General features: G+C 41.3%; 1 protein-coding gene across 1 annotated transcript in view; it reads right to left on the bottom strand.

Moving 5' to 3' along the window:
• The window catches only part of ARMH4 (armadillo like helical domain containing 4), a 125124-nt gene that overhangs the window by 72212 nt on the left and 32965 nt on the right, over positions 1–19947 (bottom strand). The window contains exon 5 of the mRNA XM_046009572.1: positions 13902–14159. Within this exon, the coding sequence (XP_045865528.1) occupies positions 13902–14159 (258 nt within the window). The remainder of the gene's footprint in view (positions 1–13901; positions 14160–19947) is intronic.

Genomic DNA, 19947 nt, shown 5'->3' on the forward strand with positions numbered 1-19947 from the left:
TGTAGAGAAATTGGAACTCTCATACATTGCTGGCTGGAATACAAAATGGTATGACCGTTCCAGAGAAAAGTTCAGCGGTTCCTCAACATGTTAAACACAGAGCTACCACATGACCCAGCAATTTCACTCTGAGGAATCTACATAAGAGAAATGAAAAATATGTCCACAGAAAAGCTTGTACATGAACCTTCTTGGCAGCAGTATTCATCATTGCTAAAAAGTAGATATAACATGAATGCTCCTCAACAGGAGAATGGACAAACAAAATATGGTATATCAGTACAAAAGATTATCATTCAACAAGAAAAGGGAAAGATGTATTAATATAAGCTATATCATGGATGAGCCCCAAAAATGTTATTATGCCAAATGAAAGAAGCCAGAAAGAAGTCACAAATGACCGCATATCATAAGAAATGTCCAGAATAAGCAAATCTATAGACAGAAAGTAGCTGGAGGGCAGCGGGGGTTGGGGGCAGGAGGGAGAGTGACTACTATTAGGTTCAAGGTGATTTTGGGGTAATGAAAAGATTCTAAAATTAGATTATGGTGATACTTGCACAATTCAAAATACATTCAAGCACACTGAATTGTACATTTTAAACAAGTGAATTTTATGATATGTAAATTTTGTTTCAATAAGGTTGTTTCAAAAAGAAGAGAGAAAGAGAACAAACTTTTGGAAAATGGAGGAGGGATAAAACTGGGTACCGGAGCTGGAAGCAAGAAGGGCTTAGAAAGGAAGAGTTAACAAATAGGACCCTGGAGGTTTGAAAGGTGGTCCTATGGAAGCTGAACAAGAAGGGAATAAGGAGCAGACCTGGCGGCTGGGGGGGGACTTGAAAGAGCATCACCTGAGCGCCCAGGACTCACCTGAGAGTGTCTACTGACCACCTGTAGACAATCTACCTTGCTGAAGCCAGGTTTGAGCCGCTGGCTCCTTCTGTTGGGAGCCACCTACCACAACTTGGTTTTGTGTGCACCAAGGCCTGCTGCTGGCCAGGCAGAGAGTGAGCAGTCCCATCTGGCCATGCTTTTATCTTGTTCTGTCCCTTTGGAATACTCCAGTGGGCCCTCCACATCACAGCCAATGCCCCAGACCATTCATAAGCCCAGTGAGGGAGCCATGGACTTGGTGGTGTTTTGTATTTCGTGGGCAGGCAGGACAGCGAAGGCCCAAGAAATAAGCTAAAGGCCCGGAGCTAAACCACATTTAGTTCTTAATGACACACCAGTTATAAAAGGTTTGGTAAGATCAGAAGATTTTTTAAAGAGTGAGAACTGATAGATACAACATCCCGAAGTGAAAAGAATGAGGTCAAGAGTGAGAGTCGACGCGTTGGCTTCCAAGAATACTCTGGGTAAACAAATAGCATGGCTGTGTTCCAATAAAACTTTATTTATAGAAACAGATATCAGGCTGGATTTGGGCCAAAGGCTGTATACTGTTGACCCCAGGCCTAATTCAATGGGACCAACACTGTTCCATTTGTTTTGCTAGTGATTGGTTTAGACATGGCATGTGACACAACCGTGGCCAATATGGGACTGAGGGAGAAGAAAAAAAAAAGTCCTGTGAGCAGCTCCTGTGAGTCTTTCTTCCTCAAAAAGACTGTGCGAAGGAAATGTCTCTTTTCTGTGGGATATCACCACATTGAGATGTGATACCTGGAAACAACATGGCTATTTTGAGACCATGGAAATTTGGGAGTCATTCTGATCAGAAGCACACCCTGAGGTTTTCTTAATTGTAAACGGAGAATAATAATAACTACCTATGAAACTCAAACAATGTAAAGTAAATCAAGTGCTTAGCAATATAGATAGAGAGCAAGCATCCAACTAATGAGAGCTACTACTGCTAATTTTACTCTACATTTACATGCCCATAAAAATGCTATGTAAGGGGCACTTGGATGGCTCAGTCATTAGGCATCTGCCTTTGGCTCAGGTCGTAATCTCAAGGTCCTGGGATCAAATCCTGCATCGAGTCCCTGCTCAGTGGGGAGCCTGCTTCTCCCTCTCCCCACTGCTCATGCTCTCTTTCTCTCTCTTCAAAAAAAAAAAAAATGCTATGGGGCGCCTGGGTGGCTCAGTGGGTTGGAGCCTCTGCCTTCGGCTCGGGTCGTGGTCCCAGAGTCCTGGGATCGAGCCCCGCATCGGGCTCTCTGCTCGGCGGGGGGCCTGCTCCCCCCTCTCTCTCTCTGCCTGCCTCTCTGCCTACTTGTGATCTCTGTCTGTCAAATAAATAAATAAAATATTTTTTTAAAAAGTTCTAAAAAATAAAAAATAAAAAAATGCTATGTAAAAGGTAGGTGCTCATTAAAAACTTTGAAGATGTACTTGGATATTTTTCTCGCAAGAGCAGGCTGGACTTACCTTACTTCAATCTGCTCTGACTGGGACTCTCCTGTGATAAACAGCACATTCACAGGGCGCTTTTTTTTTTTTTTTTTTTAAGGATTCAGCCTGTGATCCTTACCTGAATGGAGCTGGGGTTGGCTTCCTTGGCATTACAATCTAACCAGCTACAGGGAAGTCCTAAAATTCCATACATCCAATAAGCAGAACTAATAACCATGGAAATGATCTGAGCAGCTGGGTTCATGGTAAGTTAGACATACTAGTCAAGAATGGCATAGAAAAAAAAAAGAAAAAAAGAATGGGATAGTTCATCCACATCACTCCTCTGTAGTAGGTAACACATGAGGCCCTTTTCACTTTTGAAAACAACAAGGCAGAGAGAGATGAAATGCCCTTGTCACCATTATTGAGAGTAAAGAAAACAACACATGAAATTATATTAAAACTTTAAAATAGGGCCAAAATGAGTGCGTCTAAGGATCTAACAAATTCTGGGAGGACCAACCAACAGCAGCTTTAATGAATCAGATACCATGAATTTCTAACTCCTTTTTTTTTTTTTTTTAAATTTTATTTATTTATTTGACAGAGAGAAATTACAAGTAGACAGAGAGGCAGGCAGAGAGAGAGAGAGGGAAGCAGGCTCGCCGCTGAGCAGAGAGCCCGATGCGGGACTCGATCCCAGGACCCTGAGATCATGACCTGAGCCGAAGGCAGCGGCTTAACCCACTGAGCCACCCAGGTGCCCCTCTAACTCCTTTTTAAAAAGACCTTCTGGACCCCTTAATCTCCCAAGTGAGGCTTCCTCAACTTGACCAATAAAAAGTTATGTCCACTGGCTCTTTGCCACTCACAGTGTGGGCCACAGACCAGCCAGCATCGACATCTCCTGGGGGCTTCATACAATGCCACATCGTGGGTCCCACCCCAGACCTAACTGAATCAGACCCCACATTTTATCAGGATCCCCAGATAATTTGTAAGCATGTTAATGTTCACTGCACCTGCTTTTTCCTAAGGATTATGTTCAGCTACATAATAATAACATATTCATGCAGAGAAGTTGGATATGAACTTATATAAGGAAACTAAGTAGTAGAGAACACTCTCAAATTTCAAGTTCATATCCTAATGCTACTGCATTTATGTTAAATGTTCTGAAGGTGGTCATGTTGTGATTTTTTTTCTTTCCTGATAGCATTCTGTAATTATCCTACATTTTCCCAAAATTAAAATATATAACGAACCAGAGAGAAAAAAAAACCTTACATGCAAAAATGTAGAGTAAGAGGGCGCCTGGGTGGCTCAGTGGGTTAAAGCCTCTGCCTTCGGCTTGGGTCATAATCCCAGGGTCCTGGGATTGAGCCACGCATAGGGCTCTCTGCTCCGCGGGGAACCTGCTTCCTCCTCTCTCTCTCTCTGCCTGCCTCTCTGCCTACTTGTGATCTCTGTTTGTCAAGTAAATAAATAAAATCTTTGGGGAAAAAAAAATGTAGAGTAAGAAACAGAAACCTTACCTATAGCTTGAAGAAACAATGCCTGACAAGTGAAAAACTGACCAATTATTTATGTTGTCTTTAAGGCAGGCAATCACTTCACTCTACAGCAGCTAAACTAAACAGTTAATTGAGTTTTGTGCAGCAATACGAATAATTCTTCTCTAGACATGTTGGGAAAGAAAGAACAAATCAGCTAAGGCTGCTAGAAATCCTTGTCATGTTTTTAAACAGTTTAGCTATGATACTCTCAAAAATATCTAGGTTTTCAAATGTATGGTTGGTAATGGACTCCCTTTTCTCAAATATAGTCTGATTAGGAACTCCCGTATATAAAAGCCCGTATATAAAAGGCAGGAAAAGAATGGAACCCATGGGCCTTTTTTTAGCAGACCCCTTGCCCTCTGTTGCCTGTTGAAACAACTTAACCCTGAAGGTTTCATATAAATAACTTTTGCTTCACTTTGCACATGTACATTTAGTCATGTAATGCTACAAAAATCCTACGCACTGAGTTATTATGCCCTTTTTAGAATTAGGAAAACCAAGGCTCAGAGAAGTTAAAAACTCATCCAGGGTGGTAAAGTAAAGGCTTGAATCCACGATTTCCTAACTCCAAATTCTAAGCTCTTAACTGCCAACCTACATGTTGTTTCTAATGTTTCCCATGGTTCCTGTTGGTTGAAATTAGTCTTCCACCCTTTAGTACCTTCAGAGCATTTTTTTTTTTTTTTTTGGTCCATAGCATATGTCATATTCTGCCTCACAATCTAGACTTTTCTTCCCCATGACTCACACGCTACTGGAGAGCAGACACTATGTTCAGCTCATCACTAATGACTGAGCAATAATTTATAAACAACCAACAGTTTTCTGGGGTTAGCCTTTTAAGGGACTTGCCCCTAGAAACAGACTCCTGAAAATGCAAAGTGTCCACCAAGCTGCTTTTGCTTTAGCTAAGGCACATTCACTACCACCGTGACCACCTGGCCCATGGGGCACGTGACTAGTTCTCACCAACAGAATCTGAGTGGAAGAAAAATAAATCCGTTCCAAGCTGAAGCGTTCCCAGGTTGTGTCTCTTTCCTGCCTTCTGGCTGCATGCAGCATCCAGTGAGGCAGGCTGCCTAGGCCCAGAAAGATGTGGAGACACCTGACGGAAGTGTAACTGAGTGAGTGACTGGGAATGGTGAAAGGGCAAGTAAGAAATACATTGTGTTTAGCGACTGAGCTGGGAGCTATTTGTTACAGCAGCTGGCCTTCCCTAGCAAATACATTCCCACTTAGCCAATGTCCACCACTGAGTTTAACAAGTATTCTTTCACGGTAGACATGTTTCCAAACACATTAGGGTTATAAGGTAGTCTTAGTTGAGGGTGTTAGGAAAAAATATAAACTATAGAATAAGGAAGAGACTATTGAATATCCTTGCAATGGTGTGATGCCTCCAAAAGTTACATGATTCCATTAGGGTTCTGTACTACCTTTGGACTATTTTAGACTCTTTAAATTGTAGATAACTCATAGCAATACAAATAATTCTTCTCTAGACAAAAAAAAGGGGGGGGGGAGTCACCCTGCATCCATTTTTAAATTCATTTTAACGGTCCTTGAGTCCATGTAAATTTATGATACTTTGATCTCTGCTTTGAACTGATTGTAGCATCTGTCTGGTTCCTTTATTAATTAATGAGTTTTTCAAAATCTGTGACATATTTTCATTTTATAGCTGAATGAGAAACATGATTAATTCTAATTTTAAAATGTATCTTTTAACAACTATGAATTATTGATGATCCCTCAAAAAAGTCTCCAAACCAAGGTCTTCGAAAAAGAGTGTTTCAATACAGAGAAAGGAATTAAGAGAAGACCAAGGTCCCTCTGGATGCCAGGGAGGTCCCAGGCAGGGGGAGGGGTGCCACCCAAGCTCAAAGGAAGAGTGCAAAGTGAGGATGAGGAGGGTGGCGACCAGGGAGAAGGAGGAAGAAAAGGCTGCAAGATTCCTCTGAAAACAAACTTCCCAGTATCGTAGTTTTTCCCATGGTTTGCCCCACCCCACTTTTATTAGTGGTTTAAGCCAGTGAGTTGTCTCTGTGGTTTCAGTGGCTCAGGCCTGAACAGTAAAGCCTACGTGGCAACAACTATTCACCGTACCTCTCTGTGCATAGCCTCACTGACCCATCTGCTTCCCACATGGCAGGGCTCGGAAGCCCAAGGTCTTGGTCCTACGGGATGTGTGATACTTTCTCAGGCTTGTGATATACAAACCCAGGTAGTTATTCACCCGCTGCCTCTGGCTGATTTCATATCAGACCTTATGCGGTTGGAAGTCACCAACATTACTTTGAGTATTTACCCCCAAGGAGTCATCAAATCCATCCCGTTCCAAACAGTTGCTGTCCTCTTTCAAAAGGAGAAGCTAAAAATCAAATCCCGTTATTTCAGAAATATTTCAGCCCTGCAGGAAAACTTAGAGATGGAAGATGTAAATCAAAATTCCCTCAGCTGTGCGCACTCCTCCACTTTAAATTCCTTCCCTGGGTCTTGAAAATCTGTATGTTTCTGAAGTTTATTTTAAAGATGCTCCACGTGAATTGAAACTGGGACCCCTTTTTGACCATATATCTATATTTTGTGCCAGGTTCTGTGAAAGAATCCTTTTGTCCAACAGAAAAGCAGAACAGTTCTGAGCAGAACCCTGTGGTTATTAATTCTCAAATGCTGAAATGAAAAGAACAAGTTCACGGGCTGACTTCAGCCACCCGTGATCACTAAGCTTGGCTTTGAGGCTTCCACGTCCTTCTTTTATGGTCTCAGTTGGAGACAGGCGAAAACTACCAAACTGCTCTATTTTCTGAAATGCAAAAGTCAAGTGCATTCCTTGGTGATCAAATAATGTCTGAGACTTCAAATGTTCTAGATTGTTAGTACGGCACACTAATAACATTTAAGTAATTCACCTTAATTTAACATCATCTAACTTCAAATCAAGAGATAAGGACACTGTTTCCACTAGTTTCTCAATTTTGTTTTAACATAATTGGAAGATTTTAACACCACCTTTGTTTACTTCCCTCTATATTTTTCAAAGAGGGCGATTTATACTTAACTTCTTGAAAATTTCCCCAGTTCTCTCAATATTTCTTCTTATTTAATTCTCAGGAGAGCCTACTAGATTATTTCACCATAATTTCCCAACTGAGCCTACAAGTGCATTCTGATTATGAAGGAATTAGCTCACAGCATTCTCCTCAGATGTAATGTGCCTTATTAATGTTTTTATTAACTGTAGCTGATGAAGAGATTATTTTCTGGCTTAGTTCCAAGACTCCTTCTCTAGCTCTCCAAAGGAAAAGTGACTGCTGAATTTTCACCTAAGAAATCCATTCCTAATGAAAGAAATGTGCTTTTCCCCTTAATTCTAATCCAATGGAATTTAATTACGAAAATACAGATAAGGGCTTCAGCTTCTGTAAAGCATTAAGTCTATTATCTTATACAGATCACTGTGTAAATAAAGATGAATAATTTGGAGTCAAGATATTTGACTGTAGTTTTCCAGAAGGATCTCTGTAATCAACCATCCAAATTTATTTTTAGTGAAACTCTGACACAAGTACCCAGTATCTAGGAACTCCTACAGGGCATTAAAGACATGAAAAGAGATTTTTTTTTTTTTTTCAAAGCAAGACCCTAGAGCTTTTAAAATACTGTTATTATTATTATTATAATCTTCCTGCACCCAGAAGTGAGATGTAAAAAGACAACTGGATTCTCTGCCTGGAGGAAGCTCTGATTCAGTAGCAAGGAGAATCAGGTTCAATAAATATCTCACTTCCACCCAGCTGATACTATGGCTGTTTATATTCTGTGGTAGAAGCTACAAAGGCCTTATCTCCATTATGCCTCCTAATTCACTATTTGGAAATTTTTTGAAAGATAGATCACTATGGGAGTGCAATCATCTGATTCTATGTGATTCAGATGCTGACACAATGAAGATAAATGGCCCAACATTTTCAAGGTCTGATCAGTTCCACAGCGTAGAATCACTCAAAGTTCATTCCGGGGAAGAAAAAAGTCTAAAATGTTAGACTACTCACCAAAGAAAGAAATGGTAGTTATGCGATGGGATGGAGGTGTTAGCTAACGTTACATTGGTAATCAATTTTGCGATATATAAGTACATCAAATCAGCACACTGTGTACCTAAAACTTACACAATGCTATATGTCAATGATATCTCAATAAAGCTGGAAAAAGAAAATAAAATGACAGATTATGTTCCAGAAAACCTGGCTTTCAAAATGTTATGTATGGTTTCTGACCCAAAGGCATGCTATAATTAGTGCATTACTAAAGGCTTTGGAGATGTAAAAACTACTTTGGGGTAAGTAGAGAGAACCAGAGAAAGTTAATTTCAGATGAAGTCTACCTGCCATATGATCTTTAAGCTTAGTAAGAGTTATAGGCAGCATGGGAAGCCCTCAGTACCTGATCAGTTACCACTTTTGTCCACAAATCGAGTTAATGCTTTTTCTGTTAATAGAGCTAAATTGCATTTAAACACCTCACCCTGGCCCCATATTGCAACTCAGGATAGTTACATAAGGGACTACTGTTTAACTGGCAGAGCACAATAAAGCATACCCATTCCTCCTCCCAATCCCATCCCAATGGTGATGGAACGTTTCAGGACCAGAACGGTTACCAGCTGGAAGAGAACCCCCTTTTAAGCAATCCACAGTACTCAATGCTGAGTGCTAGGTGTTGTGAGGCTCCCAAAAAATAAGCAAAATGAGATAGTGCGGTGAATGGAAATTGAGCAGTCCTGACGATAACTGCGGGGCAACTTACACAAAGGCGGGCTCAGTGTGAGTGAGGGGTTTCAGGAAAGGCTTGGGCAAGAGCTGCCCATGGACAGATGCAGGTCTGCGGAAACGTATGCTCTGGTGACGGTGACAACAGTCTGTTGAAGGCCGAGGTCTGGACCAGAGAAGCCAGGAAAAGTAAAATGGGAAAGTAGACCCAGATGGATCGTGCAGGTCCTGGACTATACCAGTGATATATGGAAGAGAAAAAAAAAATGCTTCCTATCCCTGAACTGTTGAATCTCCAAGTGACCTGATCTAAATGTCTGATTCCTTGTTTTAACAGATAATCCTTTCTTCCCTTTTGCTGGGTTGCATTTCTGCTTTGCACCACTAATCCCTTGAATTTCAAAAATAGCTTTGGCTTCCTGAGGCCAGCTTGAGAGGTTGGCAGTTCTTTTAGATCATGCAGAACCTACTACTAGAGAGACACAGCTGGTGTGAAGATTTTTATTGTAACAACCAACACTGATTTCCCTTCCTCAACACAGGAATACCCCCAAAGAGGCTTGATGTCTGAGGGAGTTAGCCACTCTGAACAGAGAGAGCTGTGGCTACCTCTAGGCTGTAGAGACACTCTCTAATAACTCTATTTTGTGGATTTCCCTCATTTGTTTTCTCAAAAGAAAACTTAGGAGGAGAAGGGAACTCACAGCATTCCACAGCTAACTTGGGCAAAGTGAATGGTGAGTGCGTGTGTGCGTGCGTGTTAATGACCTGAGTTCTGTCGATGACTCTTGGAATTAAGGAATACCCGAAGCCTCAGTTCAGCCTGAGATTGTTGGTACAAAAGTCCTACAGACAGCTCTGAAAAGTCTTTAGGTATCAGTCTTAAAAAACATTTAGTACAATCCACAAAATTTTCCATGCCATCAATCTTTTCCTCTTCCCAAACAGCTTAACATTTCTTGTGTTAAAGGAACACGGAAGTTTGCAGCCAATACACATAACTGCCCATCAGAAGTGTCACGGACGTCAAGATGAAAGGAAGGAACAAGAGTACATTAAATTGTTTTTAGGCCAGCACCTGACTTTCTCCAGGCTTGGCCAGCTCCCCTTTTGACTTCTGGTTCATACGAATTTCTGTTCTGTCGTCCTCGGCAGACATTTGTGAGCACAGCTGGAGATGGTCAGCGGGAAGAAGTCTATTCGTTTTTATGAATTTAACCTATTTATAACCTACCTCGTGCTAAAAAGAGGATTTAAGAGGATTTATTTTCTGACAAAAATACCTACAATACAACAGGATAAAAATAAGTAAATGGAAAATTTAGGAAATAAGTGCTTTTCAAGCCTACGGAAATCCTGAGTTTGCTGAATCCTTCACACCAGGCATACAGACAGATTTGTCTCCCCTGGAATCTCCAACTAGTACTAACCTGCAAGTAATCCAACAGCTCAAATGGAAAGATCTATTAAGAAATAATATCTTGGCCTTGGAAGGTGTCCTCCTCTGCAGACCTCATTTCTCCTATGGGCTCATCCTCGTGAAGCAGAGAGAGGCGGGATCATGATCTCTATTTTAAACTCTGACATCAGGGTGCCTTGACTATGTGAAAAAGGAGGTCTGCACCTAAATCTTTTGCTCCTTCTGACTAGGAAAAATAATTCTGTGCTTTCCAAAGAAAGGGTGAATGGCATTACTTTCAAATCCAGAAACCCTGGGTACCAGCTCGGGACAGAAAGAAATCCCGGGGCACCTGGGTGGCTCAGTGGGTTAAGCCTTTGCCTTCGGCTCAGGTCATGATCCCAAGGTCCTGGGATCAAGCCCCACATCGGGCTCCCTGCTCAGTGGGGAGCCTGCTTCCCCCTCTCTCTCTGCCTGCCTCTCTACCTACTTATGCCCTCTGTCAAATAAATAAATAAAATCTTAAAAAAAAAAAAAAAAAGGAAAGAAAGAAATCTCAGGCAACTGGGAGATGCCCACCTAGGACACACACACCAGAAGATGCTCAGTCTTCCCAGACGCAGGAGTCTGGGGACAAACCTCCCCCATCCAGATTCAAGAGTCTATAATGTGACCACTGGCTTTCTGGGCAAACTAGAGCATAGATATTGACTTTGAGTTTGACCTCTATGTGACTGGATAAAACTGGAGGACAGTTTTCTTAAGACACACGAACACAATATACAAAAGATCACTAAAAACCATGTAAATCTCTACTAATGGGGATTCTATTCATAGACTATACAAACCCTTCTTAAAATCCTCTTTCTCCACTCCACTGCAGAAACAGAAGCTGCCTTGCTCCAAGGGAACAATATAGGACAGCTGTCCTCTTGGGTAAGACCCAGGCTTCAGTATGTTCTGTCGCTCTCTAGGTGATTCCAGTGGGCAGCCAAGATTAAGAACCACTGGTCTGGAGACATTAGCCAATGTGCCACTCGCTTTGTTCTGATTATGCTGGATTAAGGTTCTACTCCTCCCTCTCCTCCATACACATTTACTTACATCAGCCCAGGAAGCTTCCTGAGCAACCTTTCAATCCACAGCTTACTATTAGACATCAAAATACACTGACATTTGTTGCAGTGGAGAGTTGTTTGAAATGTCACACTTCCCACTATCTTTTATGGAGCACCTTCTCCTTGTTGCCATAGCCCATGCTGGTCTATATTTAAGTGTTCAGTCTCAGCTACATGTTACGTGTCTTCAAAGAAGAAGAAAAAGGAGCACAAGGGGAAGATGGAGAAGAGAGGACACATTTTAGGGTTAAAGGTGTGACTTTCCCATAGTCAAGTGCTCAGTTCCTTAAGGGTCCAACCCCTATGCTCCTTGCCTACAGTTCATTCTACCTTCCTACCAACACAAAACACATTTGTCTTGTGTTCCTCTCTCTTTTCTCTAACATCATCGAAAATCATGAGCTAATGAGCCTGGTAAATTAATAACAATAATAATAATAAATAAATGATAATATCTTAATGAGCTACCCTGCCCAGATAGCAGATCTGCATTTCTTGAGTGCCTTCTCAAGGCCCTCAATATCAATCCAAAGGAGGGCTCTACTATTGAAAAGTGGGCCTCATGTTAAGGCAGAAAAGGTGATATAAATTAGGGGACCAGGCAAAGCCCTCTTGAGGTCACACCTCACAGATGGCTGCCACTCAGATCAACCTCTGCTTGCAAGTGATGATTCAGTTCCTCACTGTGGAATTGCTCAGCCACTGACCTCACTTCTACGGGACGACTCAGCCCCACAGTAATTTATCTCTTCATGTGTTAACCAGTCAGCATTTCCACAGCATACGGCCCACACATAGTAGGTGCTCACTGAATGTCTGATGAAAAGATAGAGACACAGAGTTCTTCATTCTTCTGCTTTCCACACACATCCCTAGTCTGTTAACTGAATATTTCTCTTGTTTTTTTAAAGATCTCCAGAGAAAAAATATTCTATTCCTAAATCAAAAGCCCATTCTAATGTTAGATGTAGGCTTTGAAAAAAAGCGAAGATAGCTGTAATAATTCTGCACTTAACCACATGATGGCTTTCGGAAGTGCTGTCCATCCAGAACATCAACCAAACAGAAAAGTGGTCAAAATGGTCTATGGAGGAAGGAAATGGAACAATGCCTCTCTTGGGCTCTCAACCAGAACTTATAAACTCAAAACATATTGAAAATAAGGTTATTAACTTAACAGGATTGACCATGGAATTCTTAGAGGAGAGAAGAGACATGGATAGTATCAGCTACAAGGAAGTGATCAGAAACGCACAGGAATCACGGGTGATCTCCTGGTAGTTGACACCCACACCCCCACTGATCCCACCAGCCATGTGATCACAGTCCCTTGCAGTAACTGTTTAGAAATCGGCATGTAGCCTAATCCCAGCCAGTTAGAGGCAGGAAGAATTCTACTGGGGGATTCTAGAAAAGGCTCTCTCTTAAAAAAGAAACACAGTGAAAAGACAGCCTCCTTTCTCTGAACAATGTCTTCCCCGGGTGTGGCACCTGAAGCAGCTGCCGCCATTGCAACCATAAGGAGGCCAGTCCTGGGGCAAAGTCACACACCAGGAAGACAGTGCAGCAAGATGGGAAAACGTGGGTCACTGATGACTGCATAGCTACTGAGTTAACTGACCCAAGAGCTCTGTCTCTGGAATTCTTGTTTTCAAAGAAAATAGATTCTTTTACTCTTTAAACCAATTTAAGTTAAGGTTCCTGCTACCTACAGCTAGAGGCATCCTGACAGAGATAGAATACAAAAAGGGAAAGAATCCCCAGGTATTAATTACATTGGAAATGCTTCGGCATTAAAATGGATATGTTGACTCAACTTTGATCATATTGATTTTGTACATTAAAAATCATAGTTGTGTGATTTACTGTAGTACATAACAGGATTAGAAGCAGGGCGAGTCATCACGTCTGCTCTCTAGATGGGTCCTTGCCAATAAACTTGAAAATGAGCTTGTTAGGTAAGAAATTGACTTAGCATATTGGAATAAACGACTTCCTGTATGCTCCTAAATCTTACCAATCAGCCATAAATTTTACCACCTCAGCCATAACGGGACTTTCGCTGCTAATTCTCTCTATCCCGATGACAGACAGTTCATTCCACTCTTGCTTTTCTCTCTATCCCCGGGGCCACACAAAGTGCCAAGAACAGAGTAGGAGCTCAGTTAGGTTTGTTGGATGAATTAATTAACCAAAGCGAAAGGACAGTTCATCAAAGAAAAGCATTCCTCCTTAGACCGTAAACCTTTAAAGACTGCCGAGCGCTTGCTCAGAAGTGGGGGAAGAATTTCTCCTAGGGAGCAAATTCCACAGCAACAGAAGGTAACACCATATATTTGTTTTCTGACTTGAGACCATTCACGCTGCTTGTTCAGCACACTGGTTATTCATGTCTGCTCCCCATTTGGAAGTCCTCCCAAAACCTATAGTTGTCTTCCAGCTGGGAAGGAAAGATGGAATTCCTTCCAAAAACGAGGTAACTGTTCTCTCAGTGGGCAGCTGGAGACTGTTTGGAGCCTGGCTATTTAAGAGCACTGATTATAAACATATAAGAAAAAACTGGTAACTTTTTCTGAAATGAACCATCCATAAACATCACCAGAAAATCCACTTTGCTCCATAATCAAGGCCAAGGAAGAAAGCTGCCACCTTAGAAAAATAAGAGGTGAGGGAGGAGGAAGAAAGAAACACGCACAACTCTTACCCAGGCCCTGATTCTGCTGTTCCCACTCGATGGCATCTGGCACCTGGTCGGTGGCTCCATCCAAAGGGCTCAGGTTTCCCTGCTCGAAGCCAGGTTCTTGAGATGTGATGCCAGGGAGAGTAAACCCAGGCAGCTCAGCATCACCATCCAAGCTATCATCCAGGGACTCTGTGTCTTTATCTTCTTCATCTTCCTCCTCATCTTCCTCTTCTTCATCTTCCTCCTCTTCATCCTCTTCATCCTCATCTTCTTCTCCCTCTAGGAAAAAAGGAATCAACAAGGAACATGAAGGGATACAGTAAGTGCCTACATATGAGTCTTTTGAAATGACCCAAACACTACAAAATAATTCTGCTTGACCTTTTAAAACAAATTGTATAGCCAAAGTTGGGCGACACGGGCCTTGCAAGACTAGGTGCTCACCATAAACATGTATTTTAAACTTTCAAAATCGCAGTTAGGTCAGATCATTAGTACACGGCATGTTTATTTGGAGTCAAAGTTCAGGTAATATAAATTTTTATTAGTCAAATTTATATTTACAAAGGTAGAAATCATCCCTTCCCTGTTTTCTGGAGGTCATTAAAGATGGATCCACTAGGTTAATATCCAAAATATATAAAGAAGTTATACAACTCAACACCAGAAGAATAAATAATCTAGTTAAAAAATGGGCAGAAGACCTGATAGACAGTTTTCCAAAGAAGATTCACAGATGGCCAACAAACACATAAAAAGATGCTCAACACCACTAATCATCAAGGAAATACAAATCAAAACCACAATGAGATGTCCCCTTGCCCCTGTCACAATGGCTAGAAACAAAAAGACAAGAAAAACAAGTGTTGGGGAAGATGTGGAGAAAAAGGAACCCTCGTGCACTGCTGGTGGGAACACAAAAATGGTACAGCCACTGTGGAAGACATTATGGGGATTCCTCAAAAAATTAAAAATAGAAATCCCATATGATCTGGTAATTCCACCCAAAGAAAATGAAAATATTAATTCAAAAAGATATGTGCACCCCTATGTTTATTATGGCATTATTTATAATAGCCAAAATATGGAAGCAATCAAAGTAACCATGCACAGATGAATGGATTAAAAAAAGTGGTGTATACAAATAGCAAGGAATGTTACTCAACCATAAAAGGAGTGAGATCTTGCCATTGGCAGCAACATGAATGATCTTGAGGGTATTATGTTAAATGAAATAAGTCAGAGAAAAACGGGTATCATATGATTTCACTTATTTGTGGGATCTAAAAACCAAAACAAATGAATAAACAAACAAAAAGCAGAAACAGACCCATAAATACAGACAACAAACTGATGGTTGCCAGAGGGAAGAACAGATGGGAGATGGGCAAGATGGGTGAAGGGGAATGGGAGATACAGGCTTCCAGTTATGCAATTAATAAGTCACAGAGATAAAAGGTACAGCATAGGGAAGAGAGTCAGTGGTATTGGAACAGCATTGCATGGTGACAGATGGTAGCTACACTTGTGATGAACATAGCCTAACGTATAGACTTGTCATATCACTATACTGTACAGCTGAAACCAATGTAACAGTGCCTGTCAACTACACTGCAATTAAAAAAAAAAAAAAAGATTTGCCCATTAGAACGCACACTAAAATACTAACAGAACTTAAAGAGAGTGTCCCAATCCTTTTGCATCTTATCATACTGAACAAGAAAATTCATGATTTGGGCACAATTTCCCTTCTATTCTTCTTCCATATCAATGAGTAGAAGTCACAATATGTCAAGTGAGAGGTACATAAATCCACTCCTGGCTCCTGTTGGAAGACCGACCCAAGAAAGTGGAAACAATTACATCAACATTCCCAATTCCACTCTAAAAGAGGTTAGGAAATAGGATATTGATCAAAGACAGACAAGAAAGCACACTTGAAAAAAAAATCATTATCACTGCCATCATCGTAAGAGTTAAATTCACAATTTGTCACATTGAATGCTTCAAGCAGAGGGGTGTAGGAAACCTAAATCCCCAATTTTACTTGGTTTCACCAACTTTAATTTTCTAGGAATACTTCAAGCCTCCGCCCTCACCATCGATTTACCCTTAAGCCCCTGATGAGAGCTCACCAAGCTCATTGAAGGCCTTCCCCTTGCTCTCTTCTCTTGGCTCTCCACATGGCAGTTTGCAAAAAGGAACTCTCCTGGGATGGCGGAGAAGGGAAGAGGAAGGATTAGAGCTACCCAGGAATTCTGAGGCTCTCTTTTTCTGCTTGTAGACAATGTTCTCCACATACATTCCTTTATACCTATTGTTTATAGGGGTTTTTTTTAACTTTTAAAAAAATATTACATCTGATCTTTTTCATTCTTATATATCCTCTAACTTTGTACAACTTTATACAACTTAATACCTCTTAATACCTCTCATTCCAAATATTTGGAGTATTTGGAAAATATTCCAAAAATGCAATAACTATTTATCAAGCACCTAGTTCCGGGCACTAGGAATAAAGCAGCACTATCTCTGCCTTCATGGAGTTAAGAGGCCACCCAAGGAGACACGTACACACACAGATCTAGGACACAATATGACACTCTGACTAAAACTGGAAGAAAGATGGAGAGTGGCAGGCTCTGCTTTTCTGGATGCGGAGATCCAGACAAGGGCAGCTTTTCTGGTAAAGTTTGAACAGAGATTATACCAAAATAATGAATTCTCTTGTTTCAGTTAGGTCCGTATCTACAGGAGGAACATTCCCAGCAGCAGGGAACAGAAGAACAGCAAAAGCAAAAGCCTAGAGGCAGTTGTGTGCTGTGTTCAAAGAATGGCAAAGACTGACCCGGGAGCAAGAGGGATAGGGAATGAGGTGGGAGGGGGTAGGCGGGGGTCAGATTTAACGTATATTTATTTATAAGGAATTACAGGCTGCAGCATGAAAAAATGGGCTAAATCAGAGCAAGACACAAAGCAAAGAGACCCACTGGGAGGCTATTTTACAAGCCAGGGAATAAGATGATGGTGTTCTGGACAGGGATATAGTTCGGGAAGCAGGAAGAGATCGTCAGATCTGGGATGTAATGTGAAGGTAATTTGCAGGCAAAGCCCTACTGGTAAGTATGATGTGGGATGTGGAAGGAATACGGCACTTTATTAAAGACGGAAACTAAAGGGCAAAGAGCAAAATCAAGAATTTTGAGACACATTAATCATGTGATTGCTATGCCTATGATTTCCAAGTGGAAATGTTGGAAGCCCAGGGAAGATCAAAGCTAGACATAAAAATCGAAGACTCACCAATTTAGAAATAATATTTACAGCCTTGGGGCACCTAGGTGGCTCAGTGGGTTAAAACCTCTGCCTTTGGCTCAGGTCATGATCCCAGGGTCCTGGGATCAAGCCCTGCATCGGGCTTTCTGCTCAACAGGGAGCCTGTTTCCCCCTCACTCTCTGCCTGCCTCTCTGCCTACTTTTGTTCTCTGTCTGTTAAACAAATAAATAAAATCTTTAATAATAATAATAATAATAATAATAATATTTACAGCCTTGAGACTAGCTGAGATCACCAAAAGAATGAATGTGGGTAGAAGGAAAAGTTGTCCAGTCTAAGCCCCAGACAATCGAACATTTAGAAGTTGGCCAGCAGAGGGAGATCCAGCAAAGGAGACCGAAAAGTGACCACTGGGATAGGTGAAAAACCAAGCCAAGTACGGTGTAGACAAAGTCAAAGGAATAAAATACTTCTGGGGGCCTGAGTAAGAAAACTGAGGCTGTCCCTCCAGCATTGACATTACCTCTGGCTTCAGCACTTTGGAAATGATTAGTGACTTAACGTAAGTTGTTTCATGGAAAGGTAGGGATAAGAATCAGAATGGAGTTGTTGAAAAGAAAATTAGAAAAAAAGGAAGTAGATACAACAAATATTTAAAAAAAAAAAAAACTCACAAAACTTTTTGAAAAAAAGAACAGGGACAGCAAGAGCCAAACCATGAAAAAAGCCCAGCTGCCCATCAACAGATGAATGGATAAAAGAAGATGTGGTATATATATATAGTATATATACATATATATAGAAATATTACACAGCCATCAAAAGTGAAATGTTGCTATTTGCAACAATGTGAATGGAACTAGAGGGTATTAAGCTAAGCAAAATAAGTCAATCAGAGAAAGACAATTACCATATGATTTCACTCATATGTGAAATTTAAGAAACAAAACAGAGGATCATAGGAGAAGAGAGGGAAAAATGAAACAAGAAGAAACCAGAGAGGGAGAGAAACCATAAGAGACTTCTAATCATAGAAAATAAACAGCAACTTGAGAGTTGCTGGAGGGGAGGTGGGTAGGGGGATGGGGTATCTGGGTGGTGGACATTAAAAAGGGCATGTGATGTAATGAGCACTGGGTGTTATGTAAGACTGACGAATGACAGACCTGTACCTCTGAAATCGATAATACCTTGAATGTTAACTAACAGGATTAAAATTTTTAAAAATGTTTAAAGAGGGGGGCAGGGACAGAAGAGGGTAGCTGGAAGGAAATGTAGCATCCAGGGTAACTTCTCAAAATAGGAGATACTAGAATTTGCTTGGAATTTGATGGGTAAGATCTAGTAGAGAAAGGGAAATTGATGACTCAGGAGAGAGGGGAGAGGGCTGCTGGAGGAATGTCTGGCGATGAGGTTTGGCACAGCACTTGCACACGTGGACTCAAACCATGCAAATGTACTGTGGCTATGTGATTTTGGACAAGTTATGGTACCATAGCTTCCTCCTTGGTAAAACCGGGGTGATTCCTACCTCACAGAACTGCTATAGGATTACATCATTTAGTATATAAGGTACTTAGGACTAAGCCTGGGTCATCATGGCCAGTATATGAGGTTGGTTTCTTTGCTATTACTGGGAAGGGATGGGATCCAGGGCACAGGCTGGCTCAGACCCATCCTCCACTGCAGCGGGCACAGGGGCGGGCAGGAGGATTGATTTCATGGTGGGAATGTGTGAAAGTTGTTTTCATATTTCTTTTCTCAGTCAATAAGAAACTAAGAAGGGAAAATGAAATGTTGGTGGTTTGAGGCGAGAGGAGAAAGTGTGAAACAGTCATCTCAGAGAATGGGCAAGTGAATTCCCCAGGAAGATGTGGGAGGACTGGCAGGCAGCCTTGTGGGCCCACTTGAGATGGGACATCATGCATTTAAAATGAGACATGTTAAGGGGGTTGTGTTTTTCTCCAGCCACATTCAGCTGCTTGGGTGCAGGCATGGATGGAGGGATAGAGGAGACAGAGAGACTGAACCAGCAACAAATTTTGCCAGAAGGGTTCAGCGGTGGAGGGGTGGGGAAGGGAGGTGTTTGGCTATGTGTGAACGAAGTGATTAAAGATGGAGCAGCAAAGGCTACAAACTCCCAATAGTAACACAAGTTAAATCCTGGGGGTCTAACGTACAGTATGGTGACTATAATTAACAATACTGTATTATATACTTGAAAGTTTGAGAGTAGATCGTCAATATTACCAACACCAAAAAAATGGTATTTATCTGAGGGGATAGAAATGTTAACTCACCATACTGAGGTAACCATTTTGCAATTTATAAGTGTATCAAATCATCATACTGTGAACCTTAAACTTAGATATGTTATATGTCAACAATATCCCAATAAGGTAAAGTAAAACAATATCTCAACAAATCTCAAGGGAAATAAAGATGGACCAGGGACTCTGATTAAAGAGAACCTGAGAAAGAAGTTGACAGAGAAAAAGCATGGGGTCATTGGAATTTGGAGAAAACTATAGGGATCATCACAACTATCCGATGGCTTTGCTGATCTTCCTCCTGTAGACAAAAAATGGGCCACAGGCTAAAAAAGAACATTTCTTTATTTTTAAAGCATTATAAAATCCCTTTTAGCTGCCTTTTCTTTCCACACACCTAAAAGGGTTGCACTTGATGGAATGATTGTGACAATATGAGGCTGCTCCCCTAGGTACACAAAGGCAAAGTCCTGAGTGTTCAGCTCTCACCACTGAACTGTTGACCACTGACCACTAGCAC

Source organism: Meles meles, chromosome 6, assembly GCF_922984935.1.
Source record: "Meles meles chromosome 6, mMelMel3.1 paternal haplotype, whole genome shotgun sequence".
NCBI classification, from domain to species: domain Eukaryota; kingdom Metazoa; phylum Chordata; class Mammalia; order Carnivora; family Mustelidae; genus Meles; species Meles meles.